Raw genomic sequence first — 16083 nt, forward strand, 5'->3', positions numbered from 1 at the left:
TCTAAGTCCTTCCTCACTTCCTTCTTGCTCCAGACTCTGAATCTCGGGGGCTCACCTTGAATCCCTTCCTCACATTTTGCAGCCTCCATACCTGGCTGTGCGCTCCCTTCTCCATCGTATTTTCTTGGCATAAGGGAGAAATAGTTCTGCCTTTCCCAGAGCCCTTCCTGGCATATGACTGCTAAATCGCTTGTCTCACCTTCTCAGCGGCTTCATTCTGACATCATGCAGCTCTGTGAACCCGCCCCTTTCTCCTTCTATATGGATCACGTGTACCCACAAACATGTTCTAATGTCTCCCTTATACCTCACCTAGCCAGGCATCATCCCCTGTGAGCCACACAGGCCCTTTCAACTCTACACCTCAACTCTGGGTGAACTGCGCCAAGACACAGGCTCCACCCACTCATCTCCCCATCCACTCTCATCTTCCCACCATTCCAATGAATCCTCAACAGATCTTTTCCAAACTTCCCCTTACCTATGCTGGCAGCTGCCTCTGAAAAGATAAAAAGAAATAGCTCTGGGCTACTTATTAGTCAGTCTACCTTTGTCCTCTGTGTCTTTAACAATAAAGACTTGATTTGATTGATTCCTTCCTCCCAGTTCTCTTACCACAGTCGCTCATGCTAGCCAAGCTCTCTACCGCTGAAGTACATACACCACACAGTCCACTTCGTATTCCAAGGCAAGTTCTGAGTAAGTGGCCTGAGCTGGCCTTAAACTTAGTCTGTCGCCCAGGGAAGCTTTGCACTTGTGATCCTCTTCTTTCTGTCTCCAAAGTAGCTAGGATTACAGGCCCGTGCCCCAAGATTTGGTTAAGTCTTAGCTTGTAAACCTTAATAGTTTAGAATTCTTTCTAATCATTTCCAACTAGGGGCTCAGTCATCCACCTTCCACTTTCCCCTTGATGTACATTTTATCTTCAAAAGATCCTATTGACTTTCAAGCTTTTGGTATCATTTGGAGACCAGTGACTACCAAATGGTACTTTAGCCATAGCTGTTATGTTTGGCTTTATGTTTCGGGCTCTTCTGTCCACCTCCCTACTGGGCACTTCCATCTGTGTGTCTCACAGACATCTAAAGCATAGTGTTTCCAAACATCTCATCTACCACATCCTCTTCCTCTGTCTGCCCTCCATGTCCAGGGCATTTCTACATACTCCACGGTTCACATCCTCTTCCTATGTCTGCCATCCATGCCTAGGGCATTTCTACACACCCCACGGTCCACATCCTCTTCCTATGTCTGTCCTCCATGTCCAGGGCATTTCTACACACCCCACGGTTCACATCCTCTTCCTCTGTCTGCCCTCCATGTACAGGGCATTTCTACACACCCCACAGTTCACATCCTATTCCTCTGTCTGCCCTCCATGCCTAGGGCATTTCTACACACCCCACGGTTCACATCCTCTTCCTCTGTCTGCCCTCCATGTGCAGGGCATTTCTACACACCCCACGGTTTGAGCTAGGATCCTAGCCCTTCCCTCCCTTTCCTTTATTCCCGCCCACCCATCCAATCTACAGCCAGTTTCCACTGACCTCCCTCAGACAGGTGTAAAAAGGCCATCAACTTTTCTTCCATCTCACCTCACTATCCTGATCCAAACTGTGCACACATTCCCAGAGACTATCTGACAGCATCTCACTCATTTTCCTCTCCATTCTTAAGCCCACCCCCACTACAGAATCAAAGACCCGGAAGTCCTGCTTTTGATTGGTTTTTCTCCATGGCACTTTTCAGAAGCCCAGAGGGGCCAAAAACCACATCTATATGCTGCTTATATTACCTCTAACACAAACAGGGCTGGGAAAAACACTTTATCATGAAGCCAGAGATGAGCGACGTATGTGGGAGGGCTCTCTCCTAGGTAATGAACTCAGGTGCTTCCTTTGAGCTGTTTGGAAAATATAGCGCAAGGATAGTGTTTAATGTCGGGACAGATCCTGTTGTTTGGTCACGTGGTCACTCCATATCAAGATGGCCACCGAAGTTAGCATACAAAAGGAACTGTCTCTCTCAGGCAGCGTGTAGATTTTGCATATGTAGGAGGAAGCCCAGGAGAGCAGGTAAGCATTTCTTTCCTCAAATAAAGTATTGCTTTTCCGTTGGGCTTTAGTTTTTGAAGTATCCTTTGAGAGGTAACGCTCGATCTTTAAAGACCCCGTAGTAAGACCGATTTGTCCCAAGAACATAGGGAGGCTGGCCAATAATGTAGACTGTAAGTGTGAGTAGTGTGGTAGAGCTGAAGGCCTTTGCTCTTGCGGGAATGTAAATATATTAGGTAGTCCTGAGACCTTTAGGAGACGGGGCCTGCTTGGCTGAAGGGTGTTATGGGGGGGGGTGTCTTCAGGGTTATTATGGCTTGGCCCTCTTCTGGCCCTGAGCTCTCTGCTCCTGGATTAATGGAGATTTAACGAGACATGCCACAAGCTCTTGCCACCACACCTGGAGCTCCAGGCACCTTGCTTTCCCCACTGTGATGGACTGTATCCCTTTAAAATGTGAGCCAACGTAACCTTTCTTCCCGTATGTTGCTTCTGGCAGGACCTTGTCACAGTGATTGACACAGCCACCATTATTTCTCCTTAAGAAAGGAGTGAGTGGGACACTCCCTTTGCTTCCTGTTTCTTCCTACTAGATGGCAACTCTCACTTCACAGAGACAAGTGGGCATACGGAACATACAATTATAACGGAGGCTTTCTAAGTCTTACTCATTCCGTTCCACATAAATCATCATTGCTCCTGAGTATATCCATGTTTTTAGGTCTTTGGATGCTGTAGTTTGGAACTGAAATCAACACCCAAGGCCCATGTGTTGTAGAACTGACCCCAGAGAGGTGCTATTAGGAGGTGGGAACTTTTAAGTGGTAAGAGGTCTTTGGGACATTAGGGGTAGGCTTTGAGGGGGACTGTGAAACTGGACGGAGTCTATTTTCTTGCTCTCTTTTGCGTTTGCGGTATCTCATGAGTGCTAATGCAATCTCTGAAGACTCCATGGAGGACCATCAGGCCGTGGGGTGTGGTGGTAATCTAATTGTACTGAAATGTGATTTTGATTTATTCTTCCCTGTGTTCCTCCCTCATGTGCTACCTCACCACAGGTCCAAAGTAGCTAGACTCACTGACCATGGAGTGCAACCTCCAAAATGAGCCAAAGCAAACTTATCTTTAGAAGGTGATTATTTCAGGCATTCGTTATTATACCGGAAAGCTAGCTAACATACCAGCCACAGGATTCTCAGTCCTATTCTGTATCTGTGATCAGGTAACTGCATTTCCAAAAAGACCCTTTGAGCTGCCAGCTCATGCAGTATCACACTGTGAAGAACCTGTGTATGACTAATCTAAACTGCATGGAAGACCTTAATATTTTGTTTAAATGCATAAATAAAAGTAAAGCATATGTCCCAGCTATATATAGGAAAAGCAAAAAAATGGATGAATATGTATTTCTCACCCCCCCCCCCCAATTATAGAGCAGGTGTCTTTACCTGGTGAACTCTAGGACATTGAGCAATTCATATCTTTCTTCCTGCCCCAGCTGTAAAATGAAGAATTGGAAATATTTTAGGTTTCTTGGAAATAATCACTGGTCACAAAATTTTCTTGTAAAACGTCAACAGAAACACAGTTTCCCATCCCCCTTCTGAAGGATGGGAGAGAATTTACTAAACTTTCAGGTTAATGAATAGTGAGAGACAGGAGAGGGCACAGAAGAGTTTCAAGTGTCATGGGAGCAGACCCGAGAATAGCTGGGACCCAAATGGAGGACCACGGGACAAAAGTGTCTCCATTTGGAGACAACTGTCTATTGTCACTGTCCTCAGCTTACTAAGAAAGTAGAAGCCCAAGGAGTCAGAGAAAGGAAATGAAACAATAAAAAAAATGTCAAAAATTTATCTTTAGGAAATAATGGAAAATTATTTTTTTAAAATTGTGTTAGGAAAGAGTTTAATGAAAAGATACCGAGTACAAAGATGTTTAGCTATGAATACATGTACAGGTGCAACAGAAACACTAGTGATAATTTTTAAAATGAGCTATCATTTACATTAACTAAAATACAGAGCTCTTCCATGCACACTGTATAGTCTTATAAAGGCACCGCCTGTGTGAACACCACCCTGTTGAAGATGCTGAGCATCTGACCCAGAATGAATTCCCTTCTTCCATTTCCAATCCATCTTCTTCCTGCCCCAAGGCAATGGCTGCTCAAGAGTCTATCATTATAAATCACTTCTGCAAAGTTTCCAGCTGCATACAGATGGGGTTATAAAGGATGCTTTCCTTTGTGCCTGGCATTTTCTCCTCCTCAATATAGAGTTTTTGTGATTTATCCACACTACTAAAGAGCCGAGAATTCATTCTTTTTCCTTGATTAGACTGTCAGACAGATCACAACCTGTTCATCCTCTCCTGCTGATGAATGCATTCTGTTGGTTTTCCAGTTTGGCATAACCGTGAACACAGCCACCATGAACCCTCCATTATAAGCCTTTGGGTGGACACAAACTTCCTTTTCTCCTGAGTAGCTGAGAACTGAGTATAGCTGCTGGATTGAGGCAGGCTTTCCTTTACTAGAAAACTTTTAAAAAATTCACTAACATTTGTTTCCATCATTTTTTTTTTTAAATTTTAGTCTTCACAGTGGGTACATAATACTGTTTCACTATGGTTTTGCATTTCCTTGATGACTAGCATGGTCTGTCAGGTAGCCGTTCAGATATCACCTGCTGTGATATGTGACTTTTTTTAAAACTTCCCACTTAAAAGCAGATTCTGAATAATGATCTTTTTTTGTTATTGCTGGTTGTTTTGAGACAGAGTCTTATGTAGCCCAGGCTGGACTTCAAACTCACTAGGTAGCTCAGGCTGGCTCTGAACTCCCAATCCTCCCATCTCCCATGCACTGTGATAACAGGCCTATGCACTCTGCCCAGCCTTCTGGATACTTATATAACCAAACATTCAATAATGCCTGGAATCCAGAGAAGAAACAAATGGGAAGATGGTTTAGGGGAGATAAATCTCCATTTAGCAGAATAGAAAACCAGTAGGTTAAGTCTAGTTTGGAAGAATCAATCTTGTCTATCGAGCATATTATCAGCCACCGTTTCGTTAAGTGTTTAAAGAACTAAATGAAAGGACGGACAATGGTGCCCCTGGATAGGAAACTTTGGTTTCACTGTGATCTTTTTCCTACTGCCATTATCTATGAAGCTACGTGAATGTGTTAGGCAGGTTCTAAAAAGCCCTTAAAACGTAAGTGACTTACTGAGTCTATGATGACGGAGTCGGGTGTTCTTCCAGTGAAGACAAAATTCAACTGCTTGGCCGCTCGGACCAGCGCTCCCTCATCTGTGTCGGGGGGAAAGGAACAGAGGACAGAAAATATCATACATGCAAATATGAGGGGAGGGCTCTGGCATGTTGCAGCTTTTCGCTTGGTTAAAGTTCTTTTCGTTATGCTCAGAAATCCACCCCTTCTCACATATATGATGGTACCAGAGCCATGAGAACAACGTCAGCATCATGTTCCTGCACACCGAGTCTCACTGTTCGTCACCCACAGCCCAAAGTGACAGCTTGAAAGGGCCCCTTAGTCAGCATATGCTCAAGAACACCTTTCTCCAAAAACATGGCAGAAAGTCTTCTAAAGTTTCACCCTTGCCCCCTACAGTGCCCAGGGATCTGAATCGCTTAAAGTGTCAGCTGCTTTCCTCACCATGTCTCAAAGCCCTGTCACTGCTAAGAGGGATAAGAACACGAACACACACATACACACACACACACACACACACACACACACACACACACACACACGCATGCACACACACACACACATGCACAAATACACACGCATGTGCACACACACATACACACACATGCATGCACACACACATATACACACATACACATACATGCATGCATACACACACACGTACTCAATCTGAAACAACAATATTTCTTACTCTGGTTTAGAAATTTGTTGCATTTTACAAGTCATAACCACTAGTTTAGAATATGGCTTTAAAATACAAAGTGTATCATTTTCCTAAACGTTTGGATTATTTACCTAATTTTATCTCGGAAATAAGTCTAAAAGCAAGCATAAATAGTAAACATTGGTAACTAGCAAGTATTTTACAGAATCCCCCAAAGTACAGGAGCTTTCCTCACCAAAGTGAATACAGAAAAGCTGCCCTACCATTTCCTAAAGAGAGGGACAAAATTATGTTCTGAAACCATGCATAGCAATTTTCTTTAGGCAAACAAATCCTCCCTTCCCATCTGTCTATGTGTAAAACTCACTATGCAAGAGTTTATTCTTATTTATAAGGGGAACAATTACATGTATACAAATACTTTAATTCCCTTGTATACACTCTAATTACTCAATTCTTCATACAATTCATTTGAGAAAAATCACATATACAAAGCAACGTATTTTAATGCACACACATATATATTTAATTCTGAAAGTCAAGTTTGCAATTAGGAACCAATTTTTAAAAATCTGAAATCATAATTTGGTTATGTTCCCTTTTTAAATTAAATTAAAAATGTAAGTTCCATAATACTAAATTTCTGAATAACTTTCTACAGAAAATTTCTCCATAGTCATTTCCTCTGTACCTGGAGATGCTGCCTGGTAAAGGATCTTCTCGCCTTCTCTCTCTGGTACAGCTGTGTGGCAGACTGCCATCATTGTGAGGAACTCACAGATGATAGGTGCGGTTGGCTGTGAGGAATAAACACATAATTCATCCTTTTTCATTTAAACGTTTGACACTAATGGCAGTAATGTTACTTCACGGCCATTTATTAAGAGTACAGCTGGGAAGCATTGGGGGTGTGGGATCCCAGCCAATGTCTCTTCTGAAGAAAACCTATTTAGAACTCAATTTATTCATTCTTGTACTTCCCTACTCATTCTGTAAACATTTATTTAACATGGCTTTGTGCTCTTAAACAGAAATGGCAGAAAAAGATGATGAATTTGGTCCTAAGTGGACAGAAGAGATAATCTAAAATGTTCACTTTATTTGTTTGTAATTTCTAGTCAGATTTAAATTTCAGGCATCTAACCTTTGAGTGGGGGAGATGATGTGTGCACTTCTCTGTAATGCCAGCCTCCTTTTCTCCAATATATCTACAGCTATATATCTATATCAATCCAACCGTCTATGTAGGCATCTATCTGTCTGTCTATCATCTATCTATCTATCTATCTATCTATCTATCTATCTATCTATCTATCTGTCTGTCTATCTATCTATCTATCTATCTATCATCTATCTATCATCTATCTATCTATCATCTATCTACCTATCTATCTCTATTTTCTCTATCATCTATCTATCTATCTATCTATCTATCTATCTATCTATCTATCTATCTATCTATAATCTATCTACTTATCTATCTCTATTTTCTCTATCAATCTATCATCTATCATCTATTTATCTCTCTATCTCAATCTATCATCTATCTGTCAATCAGTCATCTATCTATCTATCTATCTATCTATCTATCTATCTATCTATCTATCAATCATCTATCTGTCCATCTAAAACAAGCAATTACTGAGCACTATCAACTCTTCAGGCTCAAGGCAGACTGAAGAGTGAATCCTTTCCATAAGCATCTCAGATCTGATGAGAAAAGAACCTGGACACTAAATAGTAAACATCTTCCTGTCTGGCTTCTGGAGAGAAATGCCATTCAAATTAATAAAGGAAATGTACTGTGTGCCTATGTTCGTATAACCTCCAAAATAAAGTAAGCCAGTTGAAAGAGTTCAGTTGGGTTATGGAAACAAAAGCTGCTTAGTCAGAGAGAGTGGACAAAGCCCAGGGTCCGGCCATGGAGCTTAGACTTGCAGGGGACACAGCAGACTGACGTGGCTGCATGGCTTATTCACAGCACACTGAGGACTGTAAGAGAGTATGCCATGCAAGGTGACAGGAGTTTCTGGCTGTCCATGAGATATGGAGATAGATCTATGGAGGACATCTGAACCTCATGAAGAACTGAGAACAGAGAACTCTACTAGAAAGAATGACATGTACCTAAAAAGGTCCCAAAGGAGGAAAGATGGAAGTATTTGAAAAACTGAAAGAAGGCCTTCGTGGCCTCCAGAGGAAGAAAGAAACCGTGGTTCAAGGCAGAGTGGTGATGTAAGTTGGGGCAGATCAGGACACTCTGTGAGGGAAGAGGGAAGCCTGGGAGGTGATGGGACTTGATGCCAGGGCAGTATTCCATCAGTGAAGACACAAACCAGGAGAGCTGGGCAGGAGGCTGAAGAGCACACAGGGGCTATGGCGGTCTGGACAGGGGACATGTAGGTGACAGTTAACTGCTGCAGATGCTCTATGTCATAAGACAGTCCTCAGATGGGCAGGTGGCGCTCTTACCAACAGGGTTAAAACTATAAGACACCGAGGGAGAAGAGAGGCATTCTCTAACACTATAAAGAAGAGATATCGACAGATGAGATAGCGAGCACCTTGTGCTTTAGTTTAATTTCATTTCTGCTGTTTTTTGAAAAGAATCTTCACTGGCATTTCCATATTTCATGTTGCTTAACTAGGTTAGATTGTTCCGTTTCTGTATCATTCTTTGTCTTCTATTTCCCATATCTACAATCCTCACTCCTACTTCAGTTTTTCTCCCCACTCTGTCCTCTGTCTACTTTGAATTTTCCTCTAGCTTTAATAATATTTAAATCCTCTTTACTCTAACAGTATCCTATTTGGAGGGGGCCACAGGCACTATAAAATCACAGCCGAAAATTCTTCAAATCTAGGGAAAGATATAAACATCTAGACACAGGAGACACTTAGAACACCGCTGCACAGAAAATAAAATAAATCTAAATCATGTGAATAAAAATCATGAGAGTAAAAACAAAAAAGCCAATAAACATGGTCGGCAGCTGAGAAACACTCACAAGTGCTCACCTCTTAGGAGACAGATAACACTCTGAGGGCACTTACGTGGTTATTCTGGAGATTTTCCAGTAATGATGAGTCACTAAATGTTTTTTCATCTCCAAACTGTGAGCTCTGCCTAAAGGGGGAAAAAATAAAGCAAATTGGTTGGTTTATACAGACAGACCTGCTCATTTTCTAACTAATGGTAAATGATTACCCTCAATGGATTCAAATAATTGATTTCGTGACTATCATTTTTTTAAAAAAAGATTCTAAGTACTAATGAAGTTATTAAAATATGTTTTTACTTTGGCTGTGTGAGAACTCTTTATGTGTAGTGACAAATACAAATGATGGTGTGAAATACAAAAATGTGAACAATAAAATATTTATATAGCTTGTCAACATTTATAAATATGTGTAAAAACATTTCTGAGTAGATCATATTGTGCTATACAGAAAGGAAAATAATCATGAATGTGCAGGGGATTTGTATTGGGCCTGGCTCTTTACATGGACAAATGAATTATAAACTTTACTTGAAACAAATAGAATCTGTGTTAACTTTCTAATCTGTTATTAATCTCATGACCATGCATTTAAGAAAACCAACAAAACAAAACAAAACAAAAACAACCCAGGAGCATTTAAGTAGGCATGTCAAAATACCTTGAATTTTTTTTTTGTATAAAAGTTTCAGAATTGACTAAGGAAAAACCAACATCTCCAAAAAATAAGTAATCATAATCTAGAAGATTTTAATCACAATATAATTTTGAGTTACAGAATTTTGACAATGCTAATGTGTCAAGGTTCAAGACTTTCTTTCACATTTTTTTTTTTTTTTTTTAAGATTCATTTATTTATTATGTATACAGCATGTACGACTGCAGGCCAGAAGAGGGCACCAGATCTCATTACAGATGGTTGGTTATGAGCCACCATATGGTTGCTGGGAATTGAACTCAGGACCTCTGGAAGACCAGTCAGTGCTCTTAACCTCTGAGCCATCTCTCCAGCCCATGTGAAAAGGAGAGATAATTGAAGAAAGCACAATACAATGCAACCAGTACCTTCCCAAAATTGATGAAGTAAAATCGATGAGTGCTTGTCATATCATATAGCTTCCTTTTTTAAAATATCAGTGTTTGGCTGGTTAATTATCAAAATATCTTTGTTAGTAGGTTGTAGTTAAGGAGTCTCAAAATGATCACTGGTATTATTGGTTTAGTATTAAGTATGGGGATCTAATAACTTCTAAATGACTTATCAGTGGGTAGATAGAAAACTGCCACATTTCTCCTATAAATACTATCATTTATAAAGAATAGTTTTGCTATTGGGACTGATAGGATGGCTCAGTGGGAAAAGGCACTCAATGGCAAACCTGATGATCCCTGGGACTCTCGGGTGTAAGGGAAGAACTGATTCTACAGACCCTCCTCTGACCTCCATATGTACACCACAGCACACACACCTCTTTCCAAAGAGTGACTAAATGCAATAAAAATCAACTTAAAAGTTTGTTACTTGTGATTTTATGAAATGTCCCTATTATTAAAATGCATTCAGTCCTGCTTCATTTTTTACTTGTTGGGGAGGCTAAATTTTTATTTGTATGCTTATTTGCTGGGGAGGCTAAAACATGAGGGAATCTTCACAATCATGTCTTGAAACAGGAATACTTCTTCTTTCCAAGAGTTCCAAAATAAAAATCTTTTTAAATCTTACATGTCTTGTTACCAAGAATTCATTCATTTCAAAAATCCCCGTTGCTGTTACTGATCCAACTTTCTAAAGTGTCGAAACCACTCTAGATGTGCGACTGAAATACTTACACAGATAGATTCCATTCTGCATTCCCTGCCAAAGGCTTCCACTCTGGAATACATTAAACAAGAACTCCCTCCCACCAAGGGGCTTCCCTAGCAAGGCGGTGGAAAACCACCAGCAACTCATCCTCTAACAAGGAAGCTTGACTAGGATGGATGCAGGCACAAAGTCATCACCACACTCCCTAATTTTACAAAAAAAAATCTACTTTTGGTAAAAAGCAAAAAGCAAAACAAACAAACAAACAGACAAACAAAAAACAAAATTAGGAAGCTTACATTACTTAAAAATAAGAACTATGCCAAATATATAAATATTTTAAAACTACAGGCATTTACATATTGCCTGCATATAAAAATGCAAGCCGACATCAACACGTGACATCTTTTTTTTTTTTTTTCCTTTAGAAAAGGTCAAGTGGCACTTTGCTCCACAGGCATGGTGGCCGAGACAGAGACAGGCAAGCCGTGAAGCAGTTGAGAGGAAGAGGAAAGAGCAGGTCTCGCTCCCTGCGTCACATGTAGCTTCCTGTAGCTTCCAGCCGCACAACATTGCAAGTGATTATTTATCAACTAGACAAAAATGAGGAGTCAATAGTGCACTTGGGGGAAACTCAGAAAGTGCCCAGCCTAATCAACAATGCCTATCCGTTAGTCATAGCATAGACTATGATTCGTTTATTGACTTATTTGTTTGTGTGTTTGCCGTGCTGGAGCCCAGTAGGCAAGTGTGTAACCAATGAGCTATGACATTACTACCTTGACTACAGATATTTATTTTTAATTTCAGAATTCAACTCAAACTAAGACAATCAGAAAATAAAGAAGAAAAGAGAAGAGGGTCAAGCCACAGTTTCCATCTCAATCCTGCAGTTTGTTAAAAAGCAGTCCTGGGAATGGCCCAGGCTTCCTGTCTAAGTCACAAAACAAAACACACAGATATTAATCGAGCTGACCATGTAGTGACAATTATTTCTGCAGAGGAAAAAAAAACTGCTAAAGGGAAATCAAAAGCTGCAGGACAAATTGGAGAGAAAATCAAGTTTATATGATGGAGGTAGATTCCCACAAAAGAAAACGATCTCATGGACAAACTAAAACAAGTTCCACAGCGACAGAGAACACTGGGCAAGAAGACAATGCCACAGCACACGAGGAAACGTCAGTAGCTCTGACCAGACAGTCACTCTAGCCTCCTAACAAGATAAACATCAATTTGACAAAAACAAAGTCTGTCAACTCTGTGCTGTTAGAATTGGGGGAAAGGAATAAAATATCTACGTAAAAATGAAAAAAAAAAATACAGTTTCTAAAGAGCAGAGGGAGAGATGGGGGGGGGGGAGTTATGCTTTCATGAGTAAGGCCTCAGGAAAGAGGGCTGGCTTCACAGCTACATGGCTGCAGCTTGACTTGCCCTGAACGTGGGAAGAAGAAGTACTCTGCTCATAAAGGGAATAACTACGCCTCCTGCTTCTTTAGCATGACTGAAGGTGACCCGCTCTTCAGGTGACTGACCGACTGGCTAACTCTTGAGGGAAGGGACCATGGTTGGTCTCCACCCAGAGGGAGATTCCATTCTTTTGACCAGAAGGAAATAGCTTTCCCCTAGGGTTCTTCAAGTGTCAGTACCAACATCAGCAGTAAACAGAGATAGTGCTTAAGCAATGTGTGGCGTGTCCACAAGACAGACTACAGAAGGGCCCATTCTTTGTGGAGTATGAAAACGTCTGAGATAAAAAGCTGACACAAAACAATGTGTGCTTTCTTTAAAAAAATACAAGAGAAATTCATGTTTATTGCAGAATAAACCTACAATAGAATAAATCCACAATAGGAAGATATACCAGCCAGGTGGCAGTGGCACACACCTATAATCCCAGCTCTTGGGAGGCAGAGGCAGGCAGATCTCTGTGAGTTCAAGGCCAGCCTGAGCTACAAAGCAAGTTCCAGGACAGCCCCAGTGTGTACACAGAGAAACCCTGTCTTGAGAAACTTTAAAAAAAAAAAAAAAAAAAGAAAGAAAAGAAAAAGAAAAGGTGTGCATATAGGTGTGTATATGTGTGTGTGTGTGTGTGTGTGTGTGTGTATATATAATATTTATCTATTTTACTTTGGTTATCTTTAGAAATATAAATTGAGGTCTGTAAGACAGGGGAAGGGGAAAACTTTCTTTATTGACTCCCTTTGAAGTTGCTACTTATTAATGAATCTGAACTGAAAACAGGAACAAAATCCACACTAACCACTTGAGATCTACACACACACGACACAAGTCCAAAGTGCACACACTATGAACATACACAGCTCATGCACATGGACAGACACAGGCAGTAGTGTGACTATGAAGACTGTTTCTTCCTGTTTACAAAAGTCACCACTTCAACGAGAGCAGGGAACAGGTCAGTGAGAGCAGGAAGTCTGTTCAGAGCAGCAGAAAGGGGATGGTTGTCTCTCTTGCCCAGAAGCCAGCAGGACAAACTTCAGATGAACACTACAGATCTCCCAAGTACAAAGGATTGTGCTTAAATGCCCTCCATGACATGGATGTGCTGGCAGGTGCGCGTGCACACATGCACTTTCTCTCCCTTTTTCACTTACATGGGGAAATTTCTTTATTTGGGGCTGACGGTTTGTACCTAGCATTTATTTTACTTTGTTTTTATTTATTTCTTTTTCTTCAAGATAGTGTCTTGATGGCTCTGGTTGTCCTGGTACCATATCCTGTGCTGGCCTTGAACTTCTGGCAATCCCCCTGCTTCAACCTTACAAGCGCTGGGATTGTGCGCGCGCATCACTGTCTCTGGCTTAGAACTCCAGTGTTATAGAGATAAAAATACACAACTTTCAACACAAGTCTAGATATTTTCACATGAAAAAAAGAATCAGAGTTTTCCAGGTAAGTTTTAAGCAGGCAGGGTTCGGGTTGTGTTTTAGGCATACCTTTAACTTGTTTGAAGGCTGTCCTTACTTGTAATGCGGGTAGAGAGGAAGGGGTCATCAAGAGCACTTCTCCATCTGAGAAACCATGAAGCATCTGAACATAAGTGCAACTTTGTGGAGCAGAGGTTCTAAAGATCGCTGACCTTGAATCAATGCAACTGAGTGTGGACAGAGAGACAGCTTGTTGCTCATCACGTGACACATCAGCTTTTGGATCCAGGCACCCGTGGGGCTGCTGTTAAAGTGACCCTATATTGGCCAGCTGTGTCCTGGGACGGGTGTGTTTCTTAATTCGGGCTAGACTGGAAGAGGCCTATGGCCTTTTCAGTTCCATCTCCACACTCATCACACGGCCCAGAGTCGTCAGCTTTCCCCCGAAAGAATTGTTTGGCAAAGCTCCTCCAGCCAAAGGTTAAAGGACAGACCGTCCCCTAGACAGCCCTCTGGGAACAGGTCTGTGGCCAGCCTGTCACTCTTGGACCTTGCTTAACCTCCAATTTCTGCTGCTCCCAGGTTTTGTGACCCTTGTCAAGTCATTCTCCCAGGACCACATATGGTCCTGGTCCCTGGAGAGATGAGTTTTCTTCTTGTATTTTAGAATTATTATTATTATTATTATTATTATTATTATTATTATTATTATTATGCCTAGTGAACAGCTTCAGGGATGGGGTGAGGTCTGGCTCCAAGACTTATGAGGCCCTTGGGTGGGTACTTTTGTTTCTCACATGCCGGGAAACTCGCTAGGGAATGCTGTAAAGAGGACTTGAACCACAAGCTCCGTTGGTCCTCTTCCTCCTGAGCAGCAGCAGGCCTTCATGGGAACCCCAGACACTCAAGCCCTTGGGCGGCCCCTACACTTTCTCATCCACTCTTTGGGAAGCCATTCACGAGGCTCTGTGCATGTGTTTTCTCTCTTTCCATCCTTCAATTTCCTCCTGGCACTCTAGAGAGTGGCTGGTTTCCTTTGCCTCCCTAAGAGTGGAGAGTGCATTTCGGATCTTGTACCACTAGGGGGCAGGCCCTCCCTTCATGCTTATGCTCTGGCCCAACGTTCTCCGGTCCTGAATAAACCTTGCCAAGTAGAACAGGCTTTGAAAGGAGATTTCTTGCATTTTTCCTTAAAGTTGTTCCAAGAAACCAACAGGGCCCACTAGGCAAGGGTGCTCCAGCCACAGTGAGATTAGTGCTGGGGTAGGCGATGCTGTCAGGCTAAACTGTACAAAAAGACTTGGGGAACGCTCGCCGCTCATCATTAGTCCCTATGATCGGAACTGACTCTTGGCGATGCTCCCATTCTAACACCTACAGCGACATAATAATTACCCGTGGCAAATATCACAGGGAAGCAGAGCCCTAGCTATGTAGAAACTCCTCTCTACCCAAATGATTCCATTTTAAAACCAAAATAATCTCAACCCCAGGAGAAAGGTGTATTTTCTCTCTGTCCCACACTTCAGCGAAGTGTATTGATGAACAGCACCCCCATCTGTCTTGGAAACCCCATCTGTTTTGGAGGCCAGGTGAAGCCAAGCCACTGACACATACTTCATGAGATACTGTGCGATGGACTGGGTGTAAAAAGCTACTGGAATAGAACTTGCACAGTGTGTCAGCCTGGACAGGCTCACAGCCCACCACACAACCTCCGTGTAGAGGTTGGTTTCCTGATCAGTGCCACATCTCCTGGGCAACATGAGGTAGAGCTCCTTTTGCAGCATGGGGCAGTTTTCTGAGGCAATGAGCAGGGTGGAATAAAGCCTGTTTGGATGGCATCCTCTCTGATCCAAGGAATGACCATTTCCCTAACCTAGTGGACCCTTCAGTCACAGCTGAATGGCCCCAGCAGTCAGAGCAATGATTTTTTTTTTTTTTTTTTTTTTTTTTTTAGGGTCTGCACCTCCAAGTTTTTAAAGATCCTGTCAGTTTGGAATCAAAATTGCTTGCTGGCAGATTTAATTTTTAGCCATGAGATTGTTACAAAGAGTCAAGTCCAAGAATTTGAATGGGTGATTAACTTCACTGTTTTTGCTAGATAATGATTGGTTTGGATCAAAGTAATGAGACTCAGTTTCCTGGGTGACTACAAGTATTTCTGAAGGCCATTACAAAAGAGGAGTTATAAAACACTGTGTGAAAAGTCTGCACCATTGAATAAACAGCCTGCCAAGGGAACTACTTTGAAGACTGACGCTAATGTGGATGTGTTAGATCTCATTATTATAAGGGCATGCCTGGAAGAATGCTCCAGCGAGCCTACCTTTTACAGCAGAATAAATAAATGCCACTCACTCCACACATAATTATAGGCTAGAATGAAATGAGGAAATAACCAAGCGGAGAACAGAAACTAGTATAAACTGC

General features: G+C 41.7%; 1 protein-coding gene across 10 annotated transcripts in view; it reads right to left on the reverse strand.

The window, feature by feature from the left end:
- The window catches only part of Atp8a1 (ATPase phospholipid transporting 8A1), a 227252-nt gene that overhangs the window by 120823 nt on the left and 90346 nt on the right, over positions 1-16083 (reverse strand). For all 10 annotated transcript variants that reach the window (XM_076546409.1, XM_006974634.4, XM_076546407.1 and 7 more), the window contains 4 exons: positions 9011-9083; positions 6648-6753; positions 5287-5369; positions 3503-3552 (listed from right to left, as the gene is read on the reverse strand). In XM_076546409.1, the coding sequence (XP_076402524.1) occupies positions 3503-3552; positions 5287-5369; positions 6648-6753; positions 9011-9083 (312 nt within the window). The remainder of the gene's footprint in view (positions 1-3502; positions 3553-5286; positions 5370-6647; positions 6754-9010; positions 9084-16083) is intronic.

This window comes from Peromyscus maniculatus, chromosome 10 (assembly GCF_049852395.1).
Source record: "Peromyscus maniculatus bairdii isolate BWxNUB_F1_BW_parent chromosome 10, HU_Pman_BW_mat_3.1, whole genome shotgun sequence".
Classification (NCBI taxonomy): Eukaryota; Metazoa; Chordata; class Mammalia; order Rodentia; family Cricetidae; genus Peromyscus; species Peromyscus maniculatus.